Source organism: Callospermophilus lateralis, chromosome 1 (assembly GCF_048772815.1).
Source record: "Callospermophilus lateralis isolate mCalLat2 chromosome 1, mCalLat2.hap1, whole genome shotgun sequence".
In the NCBI taxonomy this organism is placed as follows: Eukaryota; Metazoa; Chordata; class Mammalia; order Rodentia; family Sciuridae; genus Callospermophilus; species Callospermophilus lateralis.
Genome location: NC_135305.1, coordinates 158,932,176 through 158,959,990, shown reverse-complemented (window position 1 = coordinate 158,959,990; position 27,815 = coordinate 158,932,176). Strand labels below are relative to the sequence as shown.

Sequence of the window (27,815 nt, the reverse complement as noted above, 5' to 3'; positions counted from 1 at the left end):
TTATTTAGAGACAGTCTCACTGAGTTGCTTAGCCCCTTGCTGTTGCTGAGGTTGGCTTTGAACTCTCCATCCTCTTGTCTCAGTCTCCTGAGCCGCTGAGATTAGAGGCATGTGTCACCATGCCCAGCTAGAATGATAAACTTCTAATGTTTTAGAGCACAGTAGGGTAAAATGGTTGACAACAACTAATTGAGCATTTCAAAATAGCTAGTAAGATAATTTTGAATATTTCCAATGCAAAGAAGTGTTTTTTTTTTTTGTATTAGGAATTGCTCCCAGGGTTTCTTAATCCTGAGTTACATCCCCAACCCTTTTTTATTTTTATTTTGAGACAGGGTCTTACTATGTTGTATAGGGTCTTAAGTTGGTGAGTTGTCCTGGAACTATCTTCTTGCCTCAGCCTTCCGGAGTCCCTAGGATTACAGACATGCATGCACCACCACTCCCGTGGCAGAAATGGTGTTCGATATGACAGATATGCCAAATACCCTGATCATTATGTATTGTAAGGATGTATTAAAATGTCACACTGTACCCCATAAATATGTACAATTATTGTCAACTAAAAATAAAAATGTATTCTAAAAATAAAACCATGAAAGTAAAGTGATTACCAAAGAGATCAGCTGGCATTTAAAAATGTTTATAGAAATATGCACACATACGTAATACATATGCATACAAACTCCAGGTTGGAAGATTCATAATTACCCTCGTCATGCCTATACCCTCCACCCCCATACTTTCTCTTGGAGAGTTTATACTGCTCCAACTACAGAGCTGGTTCGCTTTCACCAGGAGGCGAGTGAGATGCACAGCCGGTAGGGGGCAAGAATCACCCAGGCCTGCCCATTACCTAAGCAACGGAATCAAACAGCATTCTCAGAATGACTCTACAAAAGGAAAAGAAGTTAGTATGTCTGGTCTGTTAGGTCACTTAATCGTAATGAAAGTGAAAGGTGGTAGGGATAAACGTTTCCTACAGCAAACATTAGTTAAGATCAATAGTTGCGTCGGGTGGCCGGGTATTAAGAGACTAGAAATGGGACTGCGGTTGCTCACACTCCATAGCATGATAATGGCCGTGGAGGAACCCACGGGCTCCGGGTTAATTGCGGTTTTTCAATAAAGTGCTTTGAACGAGTCTAACAAGCACTGGCTATGTGAATATTATCCAAGGATGGCTAGGCATTGAAGAGCTTTTCCAAGTGACAGAAACACCACTAGGTAACTTTGAGGGCCATAGCAACCCACCAGCAGGATTCTGAAAATAGCTTCGAGCCCCTCCTTAGCCGGACTTTGAAAGCTGGCACGAGACGCATGCGCAAGGCCCACCCGTTGACCTCCTGGTGGCAACCCTGGAATGCCGACCTTCTTCCCGACAGCCCGCAGGGGAGAAAGGGAGGGGGAACCGTATTCTCGCGAGGTCTCAGCGAGAGCCGGCGGAAGCAGTAGACACGTGACTGTCCTAGGTGGCCTTCGCTTTCTCCCCTCCCCCTTCTCGGAAACCCGGCCCCCTTGCCCCTCGCCCACCCCAGAGCCGCGGTAATGGACCGTTTGGGTTCCGGAGTTCCTTTGGATCCGATCACTGGTACTAGGCTAGCGAGAGCTAGTGGAGTCCGTTTTTGTTGGCGAAGGCAGAGGGCGGTCAAGATGGGGGGGTGGACTCTAGGAGGGAGGCGGGGTGGAGAAGGGCGCGGGGTGGGGGGGTGGAGAGGAAGTCACGTGGGACGCGGTGCGGGCTGCGTGCGCGAGGTGCCTCATCCGTCGCCCCGCCCCTCCCCTCCCCTCCCTGCGGGCGGGGGGCTGGGGGAGGGGCGTCAAGATGGCGGCGGGGAGGTAGGCAGAGCCGGACGCCGCTGCCGCCGCCGCCGCCTCCGCTCCAGTCGCCTCTGGCTCTTAAAGCTCTCACCCCCGGGGAGAAGCTGTCCTGGCGTCGGGTCCCGCGAGGAAAGTAAGTCCTCCCCTTAACCCTTTTCTCTTTCCACTCTCGTCCTCCCGGACAGCCTCCCACTCCCACCTTCCTCGGGGTCCGTGTGGGGCCGGCTGGGGGGGTAACCACCTCGCTCCGGCTTAGGGCCTCGCTCCTGGCTCGCCGACCCCCTTGGCCGCACGGCCCCGGCGGCGGCCCTCTGCACTCGCTTCCTCCGCCGTCAGCGCCGGCCCTGCGGTCGTCGCGCGTGGGGCTCTCGGGCCCCGGGAGCCCCGCTGTCCCGAGCCGGAGGCACCCCTGTGGCTGGGGAGGCGGGGGCTGCGCACGCCGGCGGCGCCGGGTTGCCCCCTTTGCTTCCGCGCACGACCCGGTGGCGAGGTCCCGGACCCGCGGGGAAAGTGAGCTCGGGGTCCTTCCAAGTCCTCCTGCCCGAGCCTTGGTCCCGGTTTAGGGCGAGGGAAGGAGGCGACGAGTCGCTCTTCCTGAGTCTGTCTGCCTCGCCGGCGGTTTTCCGAGAAGCCCTTAGGGCAGCGGAGAAGGTTGGCGGGACACATGGAGGCTCCCTTCACGCCTAGCCTGGCGATTAGCTTAGTTTTGCCTCCAGCGAGCCAGCAAGCTCGTCTCGTAGACCCTGAGGGTAGGCACACAGGCGAGGGAATGGCGGTTGGGCATTTGCTTGCTTTGGGAGTGCTTGTGTACCGAGCATTCAAAGTTCCCCAGAGCAGTGTCTGCTCGTGGGTTTCCCAGAAGTAGTTCGGGATCGGTTTAACCGCTGAGGAGATTTGGATATTCGTGAACCCTTGTGATTGTTTCTCTTCTGACCCTGGCATCCAGCTCCTCCCCTTTCCACCCGGCTTTGTGCTTCTGTTTGGTTAATGTTTGCGGACCACTAACTTGATCCTCGCACAGACAAGCTCTGTTTATGTGCGTGGTCCGTTTACTGTGGGAGGCTTTTGTTTTTGGGAGTCGCTGGTTGAGAAACGTGGGAAAAGAACGGGAGAGAAAATGAGAGTCAAATAAAGCAACGTTTTTATCCATTGAATTGCGCAGCCAATTGTAACCGCACCCGGAAGTTTGTGCTGAACACGTGTTGAGGGAAGGTTAAAATCTGGTCCCCTTTGACCTTTAAAAGTTCATTGTGAGCAGTTTATGTTAAGTTATATGTTTCATATTCTCCAGACAGCCTGAATTTGGGATGAAAGAATATTAAAGAGCCGGGCAAGGGGGTCCAGCAAACTGTCAAACTCTTAAGTGCCCCAGCTGGAATCAACTTAGCACTTGCAAATGGATTCTGTTTTCCCCGTATTTTCCAGTGATCAAGAATTGATTTTCATAAGTAGTGGGAAAAACCATATCATTGCACAAAAGATAGCTTATACAGAATTTCTGGGATGAAATGCAGAATTTGCTACTGGTCATTGGAGTAGGACGTTAATTTTGCAAGGGACAGATGTGCTTTCATCTTGTAAATAATTGTTTCTAAAATTTTCCTGACAGAAGACATCTTTTCTTTGACTTCTACTTAGCTCCCAATCTTTATTCCATGCAACTCCCTTAAGTTTTAATTAAAACTTAATTTTAGTTACTGGAGAAGTATTAAAAAGGAGAGCCTAAAAGTAGTTGTTTATTATTCATTCCTTGAATGCTGTTAATACTAGGCAATATATGTTTCCAGAGCTTTGCTGATATTGTTATTTAAAAATGGGCTGCATGGAGATTTCTTTTCATGCTCTTAGAAGTGATTTGCTTCAAAAGACTTCATCCACCGATATTTTATTGCATTTCTTAGAGTTTTGAGTTGAAACTTGCCACCTGTGAAGAACAAGAACACTCAGGTCTGATTTCATTGAATAGAACTTAGAGCAAACATTAGTCTCTTTGGGATCCCATGCTTTGCCTGCCTAAAGTTGGTGTAAAGATAGTTTTTGAAAGAAATTGCTTTCACATTAAGTAGCCAATCAATAACAAAATGATGTAATCCTAAACTTTTTGTAATCGTCTTTTTTATAAGCTAATTGACAGATTGACTCATCTGTCCCCCCCCCACTGGGGATTGAACCCAGAGGTGTTCTATTACTGAATTACATTTCTAGTCCTTTTTATTTTGAGAGAGGGTCTCCCTAAGTTGTCCAAGGTGGCCCCAGCAATCTAATGAGACTCTGTCTCAAAAAATGAAAATAACTTGTGATGTAGTTCAGTGGTAAAGCACCACTGGTTCAATCCCCAGTACCAAAAAAAAAAAAAAAAAAAGGTAATCTTGGGATATCACTGAATTTTTCTGTCAGTGGAAAGGCGCTTGAAGAGCAGGAACTCTGTTTTATATTAGTAAGATATAGTGTAAAACCCATCAAACTAACTTGTTTACTTGTTTCTTGAGAGGCAACTAATTAGAGTGGTGATTTACAAATATTTGTATTACATCCACAGTAAGAAATGTTTTATATTGTGAACTAGTGTATATGTGTATACACAAATAACAAATATTTCACAAAATAATGTTTCTCTGTGATAATTTTCTGTCTATTATTAAGTGGGTAAATATGCTAGCCATCGATTTGAAAACTCATGAACTGTCACTGAAAATATGGTACTCTTTTCCCTTGGATATTTTTGGGAGATGAGTTCTGCAACCCCCAAGAGATTACAAAATGTTATCAGATTTGCATGTAACTTTTGTACATTCGCCGTTATATTTTAAATCATGTTTAGATTACTTATAATACTTAATACAATGTAAATGGTATATAAATAATTGTTATTGTCTGAGAAATGACAAGAAAAAAGTCTAGGTGTTGGTCTGGGGGTGTAGCTCAGTGGTGGAGCACTTGCCTAGCATGTCCAAGACCTTTGGTTTATTATGCAACACTGGGTGGTGGGGGGAGTCAACAGTTGAGGACATGAAGAATTTTTTTCCAAGAATTTTTGATTCTCGGTTGGTTGATTGTTTAAATGCGTAACCTGGGGATATTGGGTTGGAAGGGCAGGAACTTGGAGAAGTGTGGTATTAGACCTCCTGGGTTTTGTAATTTTCCAAGCTTGTATAGTTGTTAACTTGTTACATTATTTCATCTTTCTAAGTCTAATTTCTCATCATTGACAAGGGATACTTAAAGGTTATCTTGATTAAAAGAGAAAAACCCAAATATACAGTAAGTATCAAAACCATCTGAATTTGAGCAAGTGGTGATGGAGAGACCTGTCACTTTTCCTCTCTCTCTGATTCTTTCCTGTATTTTTGTTAAAGCATTTTTAAACTTCATATAACTTACATACTCTTAGGAATATATTTCTACAGGTTTTGCAGTGGGGGATATTTTATTGAGCAGTGTTCATTAGTTGGTGTTGAAAAATACAGATTATGATGGTGCATGCCTATAATCTCAGTAACTGAGAGGCCAAGGCAGGAGGATCACAAGTATTAAGCCAGCTTGGAAAATTTAGGAAACCCTAAGTTTCAAAATAAAATTAAGAAGTTCAGTGGTAAAGTTTCCCTGGGTTCAATTCCAGTAATGCAAAAATAAATAAAAACAAAGGGCTGGGGATGTAGCTCAGTGGAAGAGTGCCCCTGGGTTTCATCCCCAGTTCCAACAAAACAAAACAAAACTTTTTTTTTTTTTTTTTTTATCATATTACTCAAGTTTGTCACAATTATAGTAACTAGTAGCAAATATTTACTGTAGGTAGCATCACATTCACTATTCAATACAACAGTTCCAGAAGGGAAGTTCTGTTTTTATTTGCCTTTTAAGATAAGGAAACTGAGTCAGGAGGTTATTACTTGACCATTATACCATTAGTGGATGATGTCTGACCCTACAGTCCTCAATCTCTGCATTGTGCTCTTGTCTTACAGATATGTATCCCTTGTATCTGCTTAGAGCCATAAGGATCCTCTTTAGGTTTCAATGAAAAAAAACCTTGTCCCGTTTCAGTATTTATATTCTCAATGGGAGCTGTCTCCTTTCTGTCTTCTGATTGGTATTGTTCCTCAGTATTCTCTTCCTGCCAGAGGTGTTTGTTTCTTATTCATCATAGAAATTTTCATAGGTGTACCATTTTGAAATAAGTGATGTTTTCACATACACTTATGATAAAAGTTGAAACAGTTTTTTATTGTTTGTGAAAATTTGAGGGTTAGGTTGCTGCATGGTAAGTATCACCTGAGGTCTGTGAACTTCCTTTTAAACATACTAATGTGATTTTCTTAACATCTAATGGTATTTTAGCATTTATATTATACTTTGTGGATTCAAAGTGAAAATGTTTTCCTTCCCAGGAGTAAGTCTTACTTATTTACAAAACAAGATGGGCTACTATAAGTTTTTAAGGGCTCTATCTGCTTGAGAACTGAAATTGCATGTGTTTATAATAGTTTCAGAATTAGAAATATAATTAAATTTCAGAGTTTTCTTAAATAGAGTTAGAGAATTTGCTTCTTTTTCTTCAGCCCAAGAAAAAATAATTTGTGTCCAGTTGGCTGAGAGAATGGATTCTTAGGTTCCATTTTTGTATAGGATGCATATTACATTAGGAACTTGTTCACTGTTAGCTTGTGCAAAATAATGTCTTTTATAGACATGGTCACTACTCCAAGAGTCTCAAATTGTTACTTATTTGACGTGTAAAAATTTTTTATATTTATGAGGTACAACCTGTTCTAGTATTTGAATACATTTGAAACAGCTGGATTGTGATTTCTCTGAGTGAATTCTGAGCTGATCACTGAGTGTTATTTATAAATGTTGCTGTCTTTAATGAGCATCAAAATCTCTCCCCACAATTCCCTTCCATGATGATAGTTTTGTACTTTTTTTTAAAGAGAGAGACAGAGAGAGAGAGAGAGAGAGAATTTTTAATATTTATTTTTTAGATTTCAGCGGACACAACATCTTTGTATGTGGTGCTGAGGATCGAACCTGGGCCGCACTCATGCCAGGCGAGCATGCCACTGCTTGAGCCACATCCCCAGCCCCTTGTTTTGTACTTTTAATGCTCATTGTTAAGAAAATACATTTCAAAAAGCTATAACATTTTTTAGTGAATTTATGTTTCATTAATAAATGGTATTTCTATACTTTAAGTATAAATACACAGAACTTGGTATGATGGATTAATGAATCTATTGAACTACAAGGGCTCTGTGGTCTGTAGTTTAGAATTTGCTGCCTTAAAACAGTACTTTGGTGCGCGGTGAATAGGCTAAGGCAAGAGGATGGCATGAGCCCAGGAGTTTGGGAACAGCCTGGGAAACATAGCAAGACCCTGTCTCTTTTTTGCTGGACAGGGGTACTGGGGATTGAACTCAGGGGCACTCAACCACTGTGCCATGTCCCCAGCCCTTTTTTGTATTTTATTTAAAGATAGGGTCTCACTGAGTTTCTTACTTAGCGCCTTGCTTTTGCTGAGGCTGGCTTTTAACTCACAATCCTTCTGTCTCAGCCTCCTGAGCCCCTGGGATTACAGGTGTATGCCACTACACCCAGCTAAGACACTGTTTCTTAAAAAATAAAAACGTTCTTTTGTTTCAAATGTAAACCAGTGATTTCTAATTTTACAAAAAATAGATAATATTTTGATAGTTTCTGAAGTTTTATTACTCTTTTTTTTTAGTTGTAGTTGGACACAACACCTTTATTTTACTTGTTTATTTTTGTATGTGGTGCTGAGGATTGAACCCAGGGTCTCGCATGTGTGAGGCGAGCACTCTACCTCTGAGCCACAACCCCAGCCCAGTTTTATTATTGAGTCAAGATTAACCATAGCAAAGAGTGTGGTGATGCAACTCTGTATGTAATACCAGCAACTCTGGAGAACTGCAAGTTCAAGGCTAGCCTCAGCAACTTTAGCAGGACCCTGTCTCTAAGTAAAAAATAGAAAGGGCTGGGGATATAGCTTAGTGGTAAAGTACCCTGGGTTCAGTCCCCAGTACCAAAAAAAAAGCATAGCTTGTGGCCCAAGACCCTGTTCCCACAGATCATTGGTTCTAATGAACGAACCAATGTGGGTTAAAAATGTTTTTAAAGCATTAGTTTAGAGCTCTAGGTACCATGTACTAGGATAATTGTAAAGCATGATCAAATATGTTTATATTAGAAAAATGGATAAATTTTATTGTAAATGAATATTGGGACATTTCTCCTTTTTTGTGTCCCTGTCATCCATTCCTTCATATTCTTTTTTTGGGGGGATGGAGAGAGCTACTGAGGATTGAACTCAGGGGCATTCAACCACACTGAGCCACATCCCAGTCCCTATTTTGTCTTTTAGTTAGAGATGGGGTCTCACTGATTTGCTCAGTGCCTCACCATTGCCGAGGCTGACTTTGAACTCATGATTCTTCTGCCTTAGCCTCCCCAGCCATTTCCTCATATTATTTTTATCTTGCTGTCTAGTACTTTATTCCTTGCCCCTTCAGGGTTTTTTTGTTTTGTTTTTCTTGGTGCTAGGAATTGAACATAGAGGTACTCTACCACTGAACTATGTCTCCAGCCCTTTTTTATTTTTGCAGCAGGTTCTTGCTAAATTGCTGAGGCTGGCCTAGAATTTGAAATCCTCCTGCCTCAGCCTCCTGTGTAGCTAGGATTATCCGCAAGTGCCCCTCCACCCAGCCCCCCTTCAGTTTCAATCTCAGTCAGGCATTTATTCCAAAATAAGGTATTGAAACTTCTTAGGTTATTAACATCAGCTTTACTCATTAGAAAGAAGACCCATGAGGGCTGGGGATGTGGCTCAAGTGGGTGGCGCGCTCGCCTGGCATACGTGGGGCGCTGGGTTCGTTCTTCAGCAGCACATTAAAAAAATAAAATTAGTTTTTAGTGTCCACCGAAAACTAAAAAATAATTTTTTTTTTAAAAGAAGACCCATGGCCTTTAAGAGTTTAAACTATGTAGATTTTAATTTTCTACCACTCCCTGTTGAGTGAATTTAGGTAATTTAAGCTTTCTGAACTTCAGTTTCAGTGGTAAAAATTAAATTACCTATTTTATTCAGGGTGGTTGTGAGTTTACTGATGGTAATGCATATGAGGAGCCTGACATTGTATCAGGTTTGTGGAACATACTTAGTCACTGTCAGTTTCCTTATCTTGCTCTTTCCTGCTCAAAATGTTTTTTCTCTCCTACACTTCTTTTTCTTTCTCTTTAAATTGTTGGCAAAGTCTCTTTTGGGTTCTATTTTTTGTGGTGCTGGGGATTGAATCTAGTGCATGCTAGGGTGGTATTGAACTACACCCCCAATTAATTTTTTGAGAAAAACAAGTATAGTCAGATTTTTCATGTTTATATATATAAATTGGTTATTTCAGATAGATTGAGAAAAGTTAAAACTGAGAAAACACTGTTTTGTTTCCCTTCTCTTTAAGATGGGAAATCCATCTTGAAGGAAGAATGCTTTCTTCTGGCTCCTGAGATCATTATATTTTGAAAAACCCCAACTTAAAATGAACTTGTTTACTCCTAAATTAACCACTCCCACTGCAAAAACAAAAACAAAAACAAAATCCAAATAACACTTCACATAACTTGTCCTTAAAATTTCCTGGCTCAACTTTTTTTATATGTTTATATTTATTTTTTAGTTGTAACTGGGCACAATATCTTTATTGTATTTATTTTATTTTTATGTGGTGCTGAGAGTCGAACCCAGGGCCTTGCAGATGTAGACGAGCGATCTACTGCTGAGCCACAATCCCAGCCCCATCCTGGCTTAACTTTTATGTTTTCATTTTCTCATGGCTTAACTATTTTGAGGGAGTGGTAGTGAGAGTTCTGGGATTGAATTTGGGGACACTTGGCCATTGAGCCACATTCTCAGCTGTATTTTGTATTTTATTTAGAGACAGGGTCTCACTGAGTTACTTAGCAGCCCGCTTTTGCTGAGGCTATTTTTGAACTTGCTATCCTCCTGCCTCAGCCTCCCAAGCCGCTGGGATTACAGTTGTGCGATACCACCCCTGTTTTATGGCTTAATTCTTAATTGTCTGTTGATTCTTAATTTCTCTGGAATGTGTTATATTCTCTCAGTCATTCTGAGTTTATATTTAAGTCTGATGTATTATTTCTCCTAATTGTCCTGGAATATTCTCTCCTCTCCCTGCAATTCAGATCTATCATCTCTCTTTTGGTCTGCTATAGCAGTTTTCCAATATGTCTTCCTGCTTCTGATCTTAGTCTGATTCTTCTCTATATTTGCTTCCCCACTGGTTTTGAGTAATCTTTCTAAATTGCAAGTCTACTGTCTCAAGTGGTCACCCATCTGAAAAGCTCACAGGATTAAGTGAACCCTCTAGAATAGTGGATAGTACTGTGGGTGATATCTTCTTCATCTATTATCTGAAACCCTTACTTACCTTATGAGCTTTCATACCCACGATGATTAATTATAAGTTTTTTTTTTTTTTTTTTATGTGTGTGTGTATGTGTTGTTGGAGATTGAACCCAGGGCCTTGGTCATACTAGGCAAGGCTTCTACATTCCCAGCCAAATCATACTTTTTAACGAGTGCCAAATTCTTTCATCCCTTCATGATGTTCAGAGAGTCTTGTCCATGTGGTGATTTCCTCCTTGAGACTAGGTCTCTGTTATCTTTGTCATCTCTCGAACTAGGCAAAGTTCACTTTTTCTTTCTCTGATCCCATGGTCAACCCCTTTTTTGTTTTTGTTTAGTGGGGATTGAACTCGGGGGCACTAAACTACTGAGCCACATTCCCAGCTCTATTTTGTATTTTATTTATAGACAGGGTCTCACTTGCCTTGCTTTTGCTGAGGCTGGTTTTAAACGTGAAGTCCTCCTGCCTCAGTCTCCTAATCTGCTGAGATTTCAGGGGTGCACCATGCACATGGCCCCACATGGATTTTTGTATATACATACATACACACACACACACACACACACACACACACATATATATTTAGTTGTAGATGGACACACTATATTTATTTATTTTTAAAATTCTATTTATTTTACCATATATTTACTTTAACCTTACATATATATATGTAATATTATATATATAGATTACATATATATATATTACATAAATCTATTTCTTTTTTTTTTAAAGAGAGGGGGAGAGAGAGAGAGAATTTTAGTTTTCGACGGACACAACATCTTTGTTTGTATATGGTGCTGAGGATTCAACCCGGGCTGCACGCATGCCAGGCGAGCACGCTACCATTTGAGCCACATCCCCAGCTCCAATATATTTATTTTTATGTGTGCCAGTACCTCACATGTGGGAGGCAAGTGCTCTACCACTGAGCCACAACCCCACCTCCCCCCCAACCCCATGGAGTTTTGTAGACAGATTCTTGCTGTGGTTGACATACTTTTCTGTCCTTTCCATTTCAGTCTGAGCTTTCTGGAATTGAAGACTTATTCTTATTTTTCTCATTTCCTGACATATATCAGGTTCTTCATAAATATTGAATGATGGATTATTTATATTTGGAGAAATGTTAATTTTTTTTTATGTTACTATTTAATATTTTGTCCTAAAGATGGTGGAACCAGGGCAAGATTTACTGCTTGCTGCTTTGAGTGAGAGTGGAATCAGTCCAAATGACCTCTTTGATATTGATGGTGGAGATGCAGGGCTTGCAACTCCAACGCCTACCACTCCAGTTCAGCAGGTAAGTTTTTTAAGCCTGTTAAAAGAGTAGAATTTTATCTTAATTTGTAGTTTTCACTTATAGAAATAGATACTATTAGATTTTTAATTTTAAGTATACATGTATTTTTCTGTTGAGTATTTGTCTTCATAATGTAGAAAATATTTGCAATGAAAACCAAGATCTGGTATTATATATTTATAAACATGAGATGAATTTATTGAGTTTTTGAGGGAGTATCATTAATCTCCTTTATGGTTGTCTTTATAGTTATATAGGGACATTTTTCTGGGTCTTCTCTATGTCCATTCTCTGAAATAAAAAAATAAAATTCTAATATTAGTGGAGTTTTTATGCCTGCAAAAATAGCTGTGCAATACATGGTATTAGTGATTTCATATTTTTACGTAAAGCTTGACTCCCACCCCTGGGATTCAAACCCAGGGTTTTTTATGCTAGGCAAGCTTTACCACTGAGTCTCACCACACACACACACACAAACACACACACATTTTTCCTTTTTGTTAAATGCAACTCTTGTTCTTGAAACAGAGTTTACTGCTGTCCTCCTGTTTCTTTCTCTGATGTGTTTTCTCTCCAGTCGGTGCCACTTAGTGCATTAGAACTAGGTTTGGAGACGGAAGCAGCAGTTCCTGTTAAACAAGAATCAGAGACGGTACCTACTCCCGCACTGTTAAATGTGAGGGTAAGAATTGTCCAGATTTGGCATTATTCTAAAATAGTTGAGGATTGTAGCAAGAAAATTGCCTTTTGAGTATGGAGTAGTTTTATTTCACCAGTTCTCCTTTTTTAATACTCACCCAATATCCTACTCTTATCTTCTGCTTTTTAAAAACTTTTGAATCTTGTCACTTGTGTTGATCAATGGTAATTAGAAAAAAAATTTATTGCAAACCATTTAAAACTGATGAAATAAGGATGAAATGTACATTATCTCATTATTTTCATTTTTGTTTATTTATTTCAGTTTCTATCCGTTGATATTATAATTTTCATGAGATTGTTACAATTGTTTTTGTGTGTGTGGGAAATCTGGGGATTGATTTTAACAAAATTCTGTCTCTGAGTTACATCCCTAGTCTGCCTTCCCCTACCCCCCAGCCTTTTTTTGGTACTTGGGATTGAACCCAGGAGTGCTTAATCACTGAGTCACATTCTGAGCCCCTTTTTTTGTTGTTGTTTTGTTTTGAGAAAAATTCTAAGTTGCTGATGCTGGCTTTGAATTTGCAATCCTCCTGCCTCAGCCTCCCAAGTTGCTGGGTGTGTGACACATTGGCCCAGCTGTAATTATGCTTTACTTATAGAGTTCTTCCAACATTACCTTAAGCACAGAAATTATTAACTGACGCCTAATGATAAAATGTTATTGGACCAACTGTTAACATCTGATAATTTGTATTGTCATTGAGTTGTATTACATGCCTGTAATGCCAGTGGCTCAGGAGGCTGAGGCAGGAGGATTTTGAGTTGAAAGCCAGCTTCAGCAAAAGTGAGGCACTAGGCAACTTAGTGAAACTTTGTCTATAAATAAAATACAAAATAGGGCTGGGGATGTGGTTCAGTGGTCAAGTACCCCTGAGTTCAATCCCCAGGACTCCTTCCCTCCCAAAGAAAAAAGTAATAAATTGTAATCCAGAAGAAGATTTTTATTAAAAGACTCATGGACAAATAGTTTGAGGAGGAAAGACATTTGAAACTATCTCAATTGTACTAATAGTAATAGATCCAGATTTGCATCCCCCCATTTTTTGGGGTTTATTTCACCCCTACCTTACCATCTAATAAAAATAAAACAGTGGTTTTGTGTTAGGCTCACTAGCACCTACATTATCACCAGTGTTTGCAGTTTACCTGGTTCAGTTGCTTTTGTTATTTTAAGTTCTAAGTAATAGTGTAGCTTATATAATGAATCATTGAACAGGGATCATAGAATGTTAAAAATGGGAAATGGGTTGCAAGAGAACCCACACTTCCAGTGGTTTAAGTGATTTGCCTAAGGTTATCTACCTAGTTGGGGCAGTGTTGGCATTAGGAATCTTTTCTGTTTCTAACTATATTATTTGGAATTATTGTATATCATGGTTTGCTTGGAATAACTTCTTTTTATGTTTTCTGTCCTTGATGTTTATATAAAATGTCACCTTACTACCATACCTTCTTTTCCTCAAAGTGCTATGTTTTAACTTGGTAATTTATATCTAACCCTATTAAGTTAGAAATGAAGTGCTCTACCATGTTTATAGGTAAAGACTATGTTAGAGAAGAAAATATTGTCAGTATTTAAGTGTTTTATTTTCCTTCCTAAGCAGCAGCCTCCATCTACTACAACGTTTGTGTTGAATCAAATAAATCAGCTTCCAACCTTGGGATCTACAATTGTAATGACTAAAACACCACCTGTTACAACCAATCGGCAAACCATCACTCTAACAAAGTTTATCCAGACTACTGCAAATACACGCCCTTCTGTCTCAGCACCAGTAGTACGAAATGCCATGACTTCTGCACCTTCAAAAGAGCAGGTTCAACTGAAGGATCTACTCAAAAATAATAGTCTTAATGAACTTATGAAACTGAAACCACCTGCAAATATTGCTCAGCCAGTTGCAACAGCAGCTAGTAAGTCTGTTTTCAGCAGTATCATTTTCTGTCTTGGGTAAGCTATGTCAAAATGTTTTGTTTTTTCTAAGGATTTACTTGGGTCTCAAAAGAACAGGGCATGAAAGAGGCATTATCTGCCTTGCTGTGTATGCTTGTAACATTCGAAATTAAAGGGAAGCAAACATTTGGAGACCGAGGTAGAGCAGGTAACTCTGCAGTGAAGTGTATGAAATTATCAAATAGCTACATTAATATCATGAGATCATCTTGTTTTTATATTTTGAATAACTATTAACATTTTTCTTAATCCATAAATCAATGCTTCTTACACTTTGTGCCTATGAATGAATCACTTGGGAATCTTGTTCAAGAGCAGAGTCTGATTTAGAATGAGGCCCAAGATTCTGCATTTCTAAGTTCTCCAGAGATGCTTTATTGGTGGTCTTTGGACCATACTTGAGGTAGCAGGCTTTTCTTTGGAAGGAGGGTTGGTATTGGGAATTGAACCAAGGGTCACTTAACCACTGAACCACATTTCCAGTCCTCTCCACCACCACCCCTTTTGATAGGGTCTCACTAAATTGCTTAAGACCTCCCTAAGTTGCGGAGTGTGGCTTTGAACTTGGGATCCTCCTGCCTCAGTCTCCTAACTTGCTGGGATTAGAAGCATACACCATCACACGTCTGGCTAGATACTTAGATACTCTAAACTTACATGGTTTATGATTTTATCTGTCTTGGCTTCATCACTTGTGGGTAGTTGTCTTAAGTACTCTGATTCAGTAATACACTTTTTTTTTTTTTTTTTTGGATATTGGAGATTGAACCCAGGGAAGATTGAACCACTGAGCTACATCTCTGCCCCCCCCCCCTTTTTAATATAATATATATATATTTTTTTAAGTGGACACAATATCTTTATTTTACATTTATGTGGTGCTGAGGATCAAACTTAGTGCCTTAAACATGCTAGGCGCGCGTTCTACCTATGAGCCACAACCCCAGCCCCTCTCCAGCCTTTTTTATTAAGTTGCTGAAGCTGGTCTCCCAACTTGTGATCTTTCTGCCTTAGCTGCCTGAGTCCCTGGGATTATAGGTATGTGCCATCACACCTGTTCAGTAATACACTTTCAATATAAAATTGTTATATTTTCTTTGAAGAATGAGCACCCATAATATTTTTTTTTTCATTTTTTTGGAGAGACATATAGTTCAGATAAATAGCCATTTATTTATTGCAGTACAGGGGATTGAACCCAGGAGTGCTCTGCCACCCAGCCACATCCCCAGCCCTTTATTTTATTTAATAAATAAATGAATTTATTGACATATTTTGCAATGCTGAGAATCAGTCCCTGGGCCTCACACATGTTAGGCTATATCCCCAGCATTTTATTTTCTATTTTGAGACAGGATTTTGCTAAATTACTGAGACTGGCTTCAGTCAGATCCTTCTGACTTGCCTTCCTCAGTTTCTGGGATTAGAGGCATTCCAACATGGCTCATTTATTCTTTCAAAGTATAAAATTTAGTGGATTTTAGTATGTTCATAGAGTTGTGCAACCATCTCCATTATAATGTTTAAATTAAGAACAGGTTCAGGGCTGGGGATGTGGCTCAAGTGGTAGCACGCTCGCCTGGCATGCGTGGGGCACTGGGTTCGATTCTCAGCACCACATAAAAATGTTGTGTCCATCGAAAACTAAAAAATAAATATTAAAAAAAAAAAAGACCAGGTTCAGAATATAAGTGGGAAAGACTCAACAATGATTTTTTTAAAAAGTTTGTTTATAGTTGTAGGTAATCTCTACAACTATTTTGTTTGTTTTTATGTGGTGCTGAGGCTCAGACCCCGGGCCTCACGTGTGCTAGGCAAGCGCTCTACCACTGAGCTACAAACCCAGCCCCTCAATAATGACTTGGCCCACACCTTTTTAAGGAATTTGTTTGTAAATAAATTAAAAAAAAAATACATAAGGAATGTCAGTTTGTTAGTTATTCTTCTCTGTAGTGTCTTTTATTGCTCATTCATTCAGCAAATATTTGAATGTGTATTAGGTACCAGACACTCTTCTGGAATTTTGAGTCTATAACTAGGGAAAAAAAAAAAACAAAACAACTAAAAACTCTGTACTCAAGGAGTTTGCTTTCTAGTGGGAAAGACAGGTAGTTTTAAAAAATTAATTACATAGTATATCAGAGTAACTAGAACCATGGAGAAAAGTGAAAATGTGTGTGTGGGTGGGAGGAAATAAGTTTTAAATGGAGTGGTCAGAGGAAGCTTCCAGTAAGTGTGCCAAGGTAATTTTTAAGGGTAAAATAGAATAATGTGTCTTTTTTTTTTTAAATTATTATAATTTCAAACTTTGGCAGTATAATGTATTTTAAGTTGTAGACATAATGCCTTTATTTATTTGTAAGTGATGCTGAGAATCAAACGCAGTGCTTCACCTGTGCTAGGCAAGTGCTCTATCACTGAGCCACAACTCCAGTCCTAGCAGTATAGTTTTAAGAGACTAAAAAATAAAAAGTTAACCTGTAAGAGGGAGAGACTTGCCTTCTCTCCTCCATTGGGTTAAAGATTGTCTTGAATCTTTATTATATAAAAGTCCCCCAGTGTTGGGTCCTGTTTTATAATAGTCCTCTGGTGCGCACCGTTGGAGATACTCTGACTTCAGCTATAATCTGTGCTGGCCACTGTTTTTATAGTTTCAGCACACAAATGGGTGTTCATAGCTTTTTTTTTTTTTTTTTGGTCAATTTTATGGGGATGAAGGGGATAGTAGGAAGATAAAATGTGAGCTGTTAAGACATGTTCCTGATGATTTTCATTAGTATATACATAGCATTTCATCAGGCTCTTCAAATTAGGTGGTGATTTTTATTTTATTTATTTTTGCATGGTGTTGGGTGAAGAACCCATGGTCTTGAGAATGGTTAGGCAAGCATTCTAGTGCTGAGCTACAACCCCAGTCTAAGATGATAGATTTCAAGTGGACAGTTTCTCCTTCCAAAGAACTTTATTCTGTTTGTTGGAACTATGAACAGTACATGTTTCTGGCAGAATTGATAGCTTGGAAATTGTAATGTTCATGTCTTTAATAAGTAGAGGGCGAGGGCTTTCTGAAAAATCATTAAGAAGTGTTTCTAAGATAGTGTAGAATTAATTTTATCTCTGTGTTGGGGTAATTAAAATTTTCAGGTAATCTTTTAAGTTTGGGTCCATACCATTGCATCATCATTCTGATCTAACTATACCCAACAGCTATATCCCAACAGCTAAAGGATACTTGGGAAATAATTTTAATTGTCTCAGTACTGGTTTTCCTTTCCTGCCATGGATTTTAGGATGGTGGCCTGACAGGGCCAAAGTTCAGGCAGCATCTAGATGGCTCCTGGGGATTTTGAGGTGGTCAGCAGTTAGTGGAAGCCACTTTTGAGTCAGGTCTTTGGGTTTAATGAGGAAGCCTGCCCCATTTATATGAGGTGTTCCCTGAGTATCCTAGTTTTCAAATTAGCTTATGCCCTTGTAACTCAAAGATAGGATGTATGCCATTGGGAAGAGAGTTTGAAGAGAAAAACAGAATAAATTGGAGCTTGCTGAGTAATATCTGGTAGAAGTTCTCCCACATTCAATGTAGTAAATTTTTAAAAGATGAAAGCCTGCAAATCAAGATCATCTTTGCATGTAATCCTGAAAAACTTAACAAACTAGAATAGGACTAAATAAAGAAAGATGGTAAGTGAATGCTGAAGAAAAAGGTTGGTAGGAAAGGATCATCTTTTTCCTGATGGGAAGGACATTGAAAGTATAAACATGGCAGACACGATGATTTTGCATGTTCCACTTTTTTTTTTTTTTTGGTATCAGGTATTGAACTCAGGGCACTCAACCACTGAGCCACATCCCCAGCCCTATTTTGTATTTTATTTAATATTTGTCCTTTTTAAGTTTTTTTTTTTTTTTTTTTAGTTGTAGACAGACACATTTGGTTTTATGTGGTACTGATGATTGAACCCAGTGCCATACACATTCAAGGCAAATGCTTTCCCAATTGAGGTACAACCCCAGCCCTTCGTATTTTATTTAGAGACAGAGTCCCACTGAGTGCTTAGCGCCTTGCTTTTGCTGAGGCTGGCTTTGAACTCATAATCCTTCTGACTCAGCCTCATGAGCCGCTGGGATTACAGGCATGTGCCAATGATCCTGACACATGTTCCATTTTTATTGTGTGGTATTGTCCCTTTTGGGGCTCTTAGACCTTTGGATTCTGATCTCACTTGAGCTCTACTATTTTTTTTCTTTATTCATGTATTTGTATGCTGCGGTGAGTATCAAACCCAGTGCCTCACACATGCTAGGCAAGCGCTCTACCACCTAAAATTTTGAAATGATCACTGTTTTTTCCAGAGTTTTTCAACTGTTTCAGTTTCCTCATTTTTAAGACTTTTATTACATCTACTCATTTTGGACTCCCAAGTGGTAAATTTCCCAAATACTCCCAATCTTTGGTAGAATAGATCGATGCTAATCCAACTTACTGGCATTCTTTCTCTCTCTCTCTCTTTTTTTTTTAATATCTATTTTTTGGTTATAGTTGGATACAATATCTTTAATTAATTTATCTATTTTTATGTGGTGCTGAGGGCCGAACCCAAGGCCTTGCCCGTGCAGGCGGGCGCTGTACCGCTGAGCCACAACCCCAACCTGCCTTCTCTCAAGAACGGTGATTTTCACACAGTGATATCAAAACTCCTTCATACTAGAGGTGCTTCAGGGATATTAGAGGTTGGTTACAAGTCTTTGACCCCACCCTACTCCATAAACCCATTCAGTTAAATAGTTTAAGTTTAACTGATTTGGGTTCTGGGGTGCTATATGTAAAAATATTTTGAAAACCGCTGATATAGAAGAAAGAGTTCAGTCATTGTGTGGATCTTTATTCCAGGGGCAAGAGTGAAATAAGGAGTTCCCAAAATGATTTTTCTTCTACAAATAATAATTATTCCTTTAGAAATTAGTAAGTAACCACCAAATTAGAACTTGGCGGTACTCTTACCTCAGCTTCCCTGGTAGCTGGGTTTACAGGTGTGTGAACCCACACCACTCTGTGGATTTCTTTTGAACTAATTGTTTTCTAAAGTTGATTCTTGCATAAAGACACAATAATTTGGAATGTTTTCACATTTACACTAAATTCAGCAATAGTCATATTGATGTCCTTTAAGAAATGGATAAAAATCTAAATTTGTAAACTAGGAAAAGAAATTGAGATTTTGTTCTAATATATGAATATATTCTCCCTCTCAGCTGATGTAAGTAATGGTACAGTGAAGAAAGAGTCTTCTAATAAAGAAGTAGCAAGAATATGGATAAATGACATGAAAATGAGAAGTTTTTCCCCAACCTTGGTGAGTTTCAAAAGGTTTATCTGTTTTTATGTAGTATGAAAGTATACTTAAGTTCTTTAGAGCAACTCTCAGGAGGATTTGAACAGAGAAGTGTGTTATGTAAATATGGGAGAAGCTTAAGCCTCATAAGAGTAAATAAAATCACCAAACTGGATGATTTTATAAAATTATGTGTTTGATAGGAATTGATATTACACATAGCTTTGACAGATTTTTGTTATGAAATTTACCTGATTAGGAAAAAAGAATGTAAAAAGAATGTAAAGTTAAAAATCTTTGATAACTGTTCATTTTATGATTGAACCTGAATGAGCTGTCAGATTGTGTAATGATTTCTTTTTAAATTTTATTTATGGTAGTACTGAGGATTTTATTTTATTTTTGGTAGTATAAGTGCATGGTAGGCACTCTTGTCACTGAGCTACATCTGCAAAGCTGCAGGGTTTTGGGGGTAAGGGGGGTAAGGTTTTGAACTCAGGGGCACTCACCAATGAGCCACATCCCCAGCCCTATTTGGTATTTTATTCAGAGATAGAGTCTCACTGAGTAGCTTAGTACCTTCCTGTTGCTGTGGCTAACTTTGAACTCACCATCCTCCTGCCTCAGCATCCCGAGCCTAGTTTTTTTTTTTAAACTGGGGATTTAAACCAGGGGTACTTTATCTGTGAGTTGAATACCCAGCCCTTTGTAAATTTTTTTTATATTTTTGAGACCGGATTTCTCTAAGTTGCTTAGGCCCCAGGTTGCTGCTGAAGCTTGCCTTGAACTTGCCATTCTGTCTCAGCCTCCTGAGTTGCTGGGATTACAGGTGTGCACCACTGGGCCTGGTATCTGTAGCACATTTAAAAAAAAATATTTTAATTTCAAGATAGGGATACACTAAGTTGCCCAAGCAGGCCTTGAACCTGTGATGCTCCTTACTCAGCCTCCCATGTATAATGATTTATATATGACTAATTTGTGATAATCTTTTTTCTTTATATTAGAAATGTGGTAGGTGTTAGGTCAATTGATTGTAAATATTTAGTAACTTTTCTGTGGATAACGTTGTAAGTGGAGTGGATTTCTATAAGAAGAATGTTACTTGTTGTCCCTCCCTCCCATAAACATAAAATGTGACAACCACCTGAATTAACTAGTAGTATAGGTTGACCAGAATGTACAGTGTGATCCTCACAATGGAGATTATGAGTTTGGAGGAAGGTGAGACCTCCATGAAGCTTTTTACCTATAGAGGAGGTATGATTTGCAGGAAGAACTTGCAGTGAAAGATGAAGGTTCTGTGGAGGGCCCTGAATTGAGCTTAAAGAACATCAGTTTGGTGGAGCCACTGGAGGAAAGGGAGAAGCCTGCTAGTGACTCAGGATGGGTAGGGAGAGAGGCAGGTTGAAGACTGGTTAGTAATCTAAAAGTGAAGTAATGAGGGACTAACCTAGGAGAATTATAGGAGGGAATTTGAAAAGAGCAAGGGGAAAGAGAAAAAGAAAGAAAATGAGAGGTGGCTGTGTACAGAACACTAAAGAATTGTTAGGACTTGGGCATGGAATATGGAGTTGGAGACTGCACAGCACCTGTATCTTGGATTTTGAATAGGGAACAGGAGACCACATGCTAGCAGCATCCAGTTTACTTAGAATAACAGTAGCAAAGCATTATTCTTTTAGAGACATTTGATATATTTATTACTCATGTTCCATTACAATCCATGACCAGTTTTCCCATAGTATCCTAAAAGTTCTGGGTTAGTCTGCTTGTGAATAAACACCTAATACATTGCAAATTGGTAATCTGTGAAACAAAATTAGGTGACAGTTTTTTTTCCCCTTTGGCATTTACAATGTTTTGAATAATTTTGAATTTGTTGCTGCCACATAAATCCTGATTTTTGAAAAACAGTGTATCTGACAGCCCTAGGCCCGCATTCTTTAAGAGAAGCTTCATGATGCCAGGTGTGGTGTTGCACACCTGTAATCCCAGCAGCTTGGCTGAGGCAGGAGGATAGCAGGTTCAAAGCCAGTCTCAACAAAGCAGGTTGCTAAGCAACTCAGTGGGGTCCTGTCTCTAAATAAAATACAAAATAGGGCTGGGGATGTGGCTTAGTGGTCGAGTGCCCCTGAGCTCAATCCCCAGTACCAAAAAAACTAAAAAACAAAACAAATATTAAAAAAAAAAAAAAAAAAACAAAAAAAACACAGAATTGGGAATCAGTTTTGTTTTTCTGGCCAGTCCCATTGGTTTCCAGTTTCTGAAATTAGGTTTCATTTTGGTGTAATTTTTTGGAGTACTTTGGATTCAATCTCAGGATCCCCTCAGTATTGATTAGCAGGTCCCCCACGTGCTCTCACACGTACACACACCCCTTTTCCTTTTCACACTGAGCATCTTTGTGCCATCATATTCTCCAGGTTCAGGCAAATAACGAGAGAAATAAACCTCCTTACCTTTCAGGGATCTCTCTACTCTAGAATTTCTGACTAGGTTTTCTGCCTTTTTCTCCTTGCTATGTTTTATTTTTTAGTTGTAGCTGGACACAATACTTTTATTTCATTTATTTACTTTTAGTGGTGCTGAGGATCGAACCCAGGGTCTCACAAGTGCAAGGCGAATGCTCTACTGCAGAGCCACAACCCCAGCCCTTTTTAAAAATATTTCTAAATTTTTAGTTATAAATGGACACAATATCTTTATTTGTTTACTTTTTATGTGGTGCTGAGGATCAACCCAGAGCCTCACATGTCAGAGGCAAGTGCTCTACCACTGAGCCACAACCTAGCCCTTTCTGATTTCTTTTTTCTTTTTTTTAGAGAAATTTTTTAATATTTATTTTTTAGTTTTCGGCGGATACAACATCTTTATGTGGTGCTGAGGATGGAATCCAGGCCGCACGCGTGCCAGGCGAGTGCGCTACCGCTTGAGCCACATCCCCAGCCCTCTGATTTCTTGATATACTTGAGTTTCACAACATTTTCTCTGCTGTTCCTGGAATAAGGAGCTGTTTAATGGTTTTACTTGTAGTGAAGAAAGACATGTTCAAAATCTTCCTATTCCCTTTTCATTCCCTTCTCTGTAACATTTGGTCCATTCCCTGGGTTTACTAGGGTCAGTCTTGGTTTATTCTTTGTTTCTTAGTGTAATTGTTTATAGCACTCCATTTTACCCTCAAGTGTGTTAGGTTTGAAGAGTGAAGTCTGTGGCCACCTTATGTGTGCTTGTTGTGATTGTGGAGATACAGAAGTCTTGAGTAAATTCTCTGTACTCTTGAAGAGTCTTTAAACTCCAGAATGTTTGGGTTTTGATGTTAGCGTCTGAGGGAAAGAAGACACGAGGGAGTGGAATGAGAAGGTGGTCCTGATGTGAGACTTAGTCCTGCTGTGATTGCATGGATTCTGTGTTGGGCTATTTCACTTTTAGTCTTCACATTCCTTGTTATTTCTAGCACTGGAATTGGAATGAGGAGGACTGAGATTAGAGTGAGATGTGGGTAACAGAGGTAGTATTGAAGGGAAAAATAGTTCCAGATAATGGTGACTGAAGGGATTGGAGCCCTGTGGTTACTGATTTGTCTGTAAGGAGTAGAGTGGGTTGCTGTTGGCTGTGCTTATCATTAGAGAAGCAGGGAAGTTGCAAAGTATGACTTAAGTTTTAGGAAATGTGCAAGAGGTGACATTACAAACTTTCCAGGTATAAAGATTGTGGATATTCCTGCAGAATAGTTTTTCTGTGTTGGCTGGGCCTCTGGCTTCTGGACTTGGTATTGATGATACTTTCTTTTGTTACAGAAGGTTCCTGTTGTAAAAGAGGAAGATGAACCAGAGGAAGAAGATGAAGAAGAAATGGGTCATGCAGAAACCTATGCTGAATATATGCCAATAAAGTGTAAGTCTTTGGGATTTGTCAAAATTATAAGACTTCTGGGTTCCTCTGGAATTTAAATAACTCTTCTCTACACTATCTTTTTGTGGTATTGGGGATTGAGCCCAGGGTCGCTTAACCTCTCAGACACAGCCCTTTTTTAGTTTTTCTTTTGAGACAGGGTCTGGCTGAGATACTTAGGGCCTTGCTAAGTTACTGAGGCTGGCTTGGAAATTGTGATCCTTTTGCCTCACCCTCCCAAATCACTGTAATTATAGGCATCTGCCACATATCTGGCTCCATATTGTTTTATTGTGAAACAAGGTCTTTATAAATTGCCTAGACTGGCCTTGAATTTGTAATTCTCTTGCTTTAGCCTCCCAAGTAGCTGGTATTACAGGCATGCATTAGTACACCTGGCTCCCGTACACACTTTTATCCATTAGAACTTGTTGGTGTTGAATACCATAGGATTTCACTAAGTTTTATAATGTGTTTTAGTTACGTTAGCTGGGTGCAATGATGCCTGCCTGTAATCTCAACTAGGAGGGAGGCTGAGAAAGGATTGCAAATTTGAGGCTAGCCTGAAAAATTGAAATTTTATCTTATTTCAATATAAAAAACAAAAAGGAGTGAGCATATAACTGAGTGGTAGAGGGTCCCTGGATTCAGTCTCCAGTACCATAAGAATAAATAAAGCTATATGAAAGTTTTACTGAGGATTTTTTTCCTCTTTATTTTGTTTACTTATTGTTTTATATAGTGCTGGGTATTGAACGCAGCGCCTCATGCATACATGCTGGGAAAGTACTGTACCACTGAGCCATAACCCTAGCCCCCAGATTGAAGATTTTTTAAAACTAAGATTAATAATTCTTAGGTTATAGTTGGGCATGGTGGTGCATGCCTGTAATCCCAGCAGCTTGGGAAGCTGAGGTAGGAGATCTTGAGTTCAAAGCCAAACTCAACAAATTTAGTGAGGCCTGATTCAAAACAAAACATAAAGTATGGACTGGGGATGTGGCTCAGTGTTTAAATACCCTTGGTTCAGTCCCTAGTACCAAAAAAAGAAATTCTTGGGTTATATTTTGTTTAAAGTTTATTTTGCTCAAATAAGTAGAGCTTATAAAATCGAAACAAATTGTAGAGATGTAAATATATGTAATAATGTATATTTTGCACAGGTTATTCAAAAGCATAAAGACATTGGACTTTTAAATAACTTGTGCTATTTAAAAATCACTTGATTTTTGGGCTGGGGCTGTGGCTCAGTGGTAGAACACTTGCCTAACGTGTTGAGGCCCTGTGTTCCATCCTCAGCACCACATAAAAATAAACAAACAAAGGTAGTATTGTGTCCAACTACAACTAAAAAATAAATGTTTAAAAAAAATCACTGATTTTTCTTAACGTAGTTTTTGCCTATAAGATAATATCCATGATTAATTTTTTTAGTGGCCACTCTATAAAGTTGAAATTTAATTATTTTTAAGTGTTTATATAGAAATTTTTACTTTTTCATTTTGTGTGGGCAATATCATGGATGAAAATCTATGTCTAGAAAATATCTTTTATAAATTTTAGAATTTGTAAAAAGCTGCTAATATTTTTTTTCAATTTTTTTTTTTTGAGAGAGAGAGAGAGAGAATTTTAATATTTATTTTTTAGTTTTCGGCAGACACAACATTTTTGTTTGTATGTGGTGCTGAGGATTGAACCCAGGCCGCACCCATGCCAGGCGAGCACGCTACCGCTTGAGCCACATCCCCAGCCCCTAATATTTATTTTTTAAAAAATATATTTTTATTGGGCTGGGGTTGTGATTCAGGGATAGAGCGCTTGCCTAGCATGCGTGAGGCACTAGATTTGATCCTCAGCACCACATAGAAATAAATAAACGAAATAGAGGTATTGTGTTCAATTACAACTAAAAAATAAATACTAAAAAAAAAAAAAATGGAGTTGGGATTGTAGCTCAGTGATAGAGTGCTTGCCTAGCATGTGTGACGCACTGGGTTCGATTCTCAGTACCACATACAAATAAATAAAAATAAAGGTCTGTCAACAACTAAAAAAATATTTTAAAAAAATGTTGGAGGGACTGGGTTTTTTTTTTTAATATTTTTTAGTTTTAGGTGGACACAATGTCTTTATTTTTATGTGGTGCTGAGAATCGAACCCAGTGTCTCACGCATGCCAGATGAGTGCAGTACCACTTGAGCCACATCCCCAGCCCAAGGGCTGGGGTTTAACAAAGGTATTTTAAAAAATGTTGGAAAAAAGTGTTTTATTGTTTTTTTTCCTATTAGATAGGCAAAACACCTTAATTCTATTTTTATATGGCGCTGCAGATCAAACCCAGTGTCCCACGCTCACTAGGCAAGCATTCTACCAACTGAGCTACAATCCCAGCCCCTACAATAGTAATATTTAAATTGAACTAAAATTCTATTGACCAACTTCATGTTGTCCCTGATACACTAAATATTTAAAATGAGTTTTCTGGGTCAGGGTTGTGGCTCTGTGGTAGAGTGCTTGCCTAGCATGCATGAGCCATTGGGTTTGAGCCAGGAGTGGCGATGTACACATATATGCCACCAACTTGGAAGCCTGGGGCCAGGAGGATTGCAAATTTGACACCAATCTGGGCAAATTAGTGAGACTGTGTTTCAAAATAAAAAAAGGGGTAAGAATGCAGCATAGTGGTTGAGTGACCCTCAGTTTAACCCCTAGTACAGGAAAGAAAAAAAAAGAATATCAAATGGGGTGGGTATGGTGTCTGGAATTGTTTTTTTCTTCTGAATTTAAAGTTTTCACACAAGGGTCAAAGAGGGTCAAGAACTTGTCTATGTTTTTTTTTTTTTTGAGAGGGACAAGGGTACCGATGACTGAACCCCCATGGCACTTGACCACATATCATATCCTTAGCCCTATTTTGTATTTTACGTAGAGACAGGATCTCACTGAGTTGCTTAGCACCTCACCATTGCTGAGGCAGGCTTTGAACTCGAGATCCTCCTGTGTCAGCCTTCTGAACTGCTGGGATTACAGGTATTCACCACTGAGCCCAGCTGCCTATGACTTTTTAAACCAGAGGTTAGCAGATGAAATCCGAACCATTGCCTGCTTTAGTAAATGAAGTTTTGTTGAAACATGGGCATACTCATTGGTGTATTTACTGTTCATAACTGCTTTTCCACTGTAGTAGTTACAGGGGAAGTTGTATGACTGAAAATATTTGCCACCATTTAAAATTATTAGTGTTGTTCATTGTGAGGAGTTAATTGCTCTTTAATATTATAGGTAGGGTTTTCCTTTCAAAGTAAAATCAGATTACAGATTTATTTCTCTGAATGAAATGAGTGAGGTATAACCTAGGATTAATGAGTTATTTCTGGAAAACCTGATGGTGTGAACTGAATTCTTTGATTTTTTTTTTTTTTTTTTTTTTTACTTTATTTATTTTCATCGACTGGAGCAATCCTCCTGTCTTGACGTCCTGGGACTATACACATGCCCACAATGCCCAATTAATTCCTGAGTTTTAAAACTAGACCTTATCATTGTGTGTCTGTCCAAACCATATGCAGTTGTTACTCATTTTAGCCAAGTTTATTTACTTTATTATCAATAACTTTTTCTCTACAACCTTGGAGTAGTTATCTATTTTCTTGTTTTAAGAAAAATGTTAGAATAAAACTGGAAATGTTATTAGAATGTTATAAATGAAGTATTTTAAAATTTTTCTAGTGAAAATTGGCCTTCGTCACCCAGATGCTGTAGTGGAAACTAGCTCTTTATCCAGTGTTACTCCTCCTGATGTTTGGTACAAAACATCTATTTCTGAAGAGACCATTGATAATGGCTGGTTATCAGCTTTACAGCTTGAAGCAGTTACATATGCAGCCCAGGTAAGCAAGAATTCATAATTACATATAATATATATATATTTTTTACCTGAGTCCGTCCGTGTACTATGGTTATTTTAGTTGAAAGGTAGCTTTCTTGCATGAAAATCTTTTTTATTTTTATTTTTTTGGATTGAGGATTGAGGATTTTACCACTGAGCCATATCCTCAGTGTTTTTGTTTGTTTGTGTTTTTTGTTTTGTTTTTTTAAGTTTTTTTTTTTTGAGACAAGGTCATATCAAGTTTGCTAAGACTGGCCTTATACTTGTGATCTTCCTGCCTCTGCCTCCTGAGTCGCTGGGAGTAAAAGGACTGGGGATATAGCTTTGTGGTAGAGCATTCGTGGGTTCTAGTACCTCAAAACAAATAAAGCCAAGCACAATGGCCCATGCTGGTAATCACTGTGTGAGGCAAGAGGATTACAAGTTTAAGACCTGCGCTGGCAATTGAGAACTTGTCTTAAATTAAAAATAAAAATAT

At 39.0% G+C, this 27,815-nt stretch overlaps 1 protein-coding gene across 4 annotated transcripts in view; it reads left to right on the top strand.

Annotated features, from left to right (window-relative positions):
- The first annotated feature begins 1,820 nt into the window (after positions 1-1,820).
- Sbno1 (strawberry notch homolog 1) overlaps positions 1,821-27,815 on the top strand; it is a 59,070-nt gene continuing 33,075 nt past the window's right edge. The window contains exons 1-7 of one of the 4 annotated variants that reach the window (XM_076842994.2): positions 1,821-1,954; positions 11,431-11,562; positions 12,143-12,247; positions 13,872-14,181; positions 19,475-19,575; positions 23,355-23,451; positions 27,178-27,338. In XM_076842994.2, the coding sequence (XP_076699109.1) occupies positions 11,431-11,562; positions 12,143-12,247; positions 13,872-14,181; positions 19,475-19,575; positions 23,355-23,451; positions 27,178-27,338 (906 nt within the window). In that variant the 5' untranslated portion in view covers positions 1,821-1,954. Of the gene's footprint in view, positions 1,955-11,430; positions 11,563-12,142; positions 12,248-13,868; positions 14,182-19,474; positions 19,576-23,354; positions 23,452-27,177; positions 27,339-27,815 lie in introns of all 4 variants that reach the window. The other 3 variants (XM_076842927.2, XM_076843152.2, XM_076843079.2) reach the window with 3 other exon arrangements.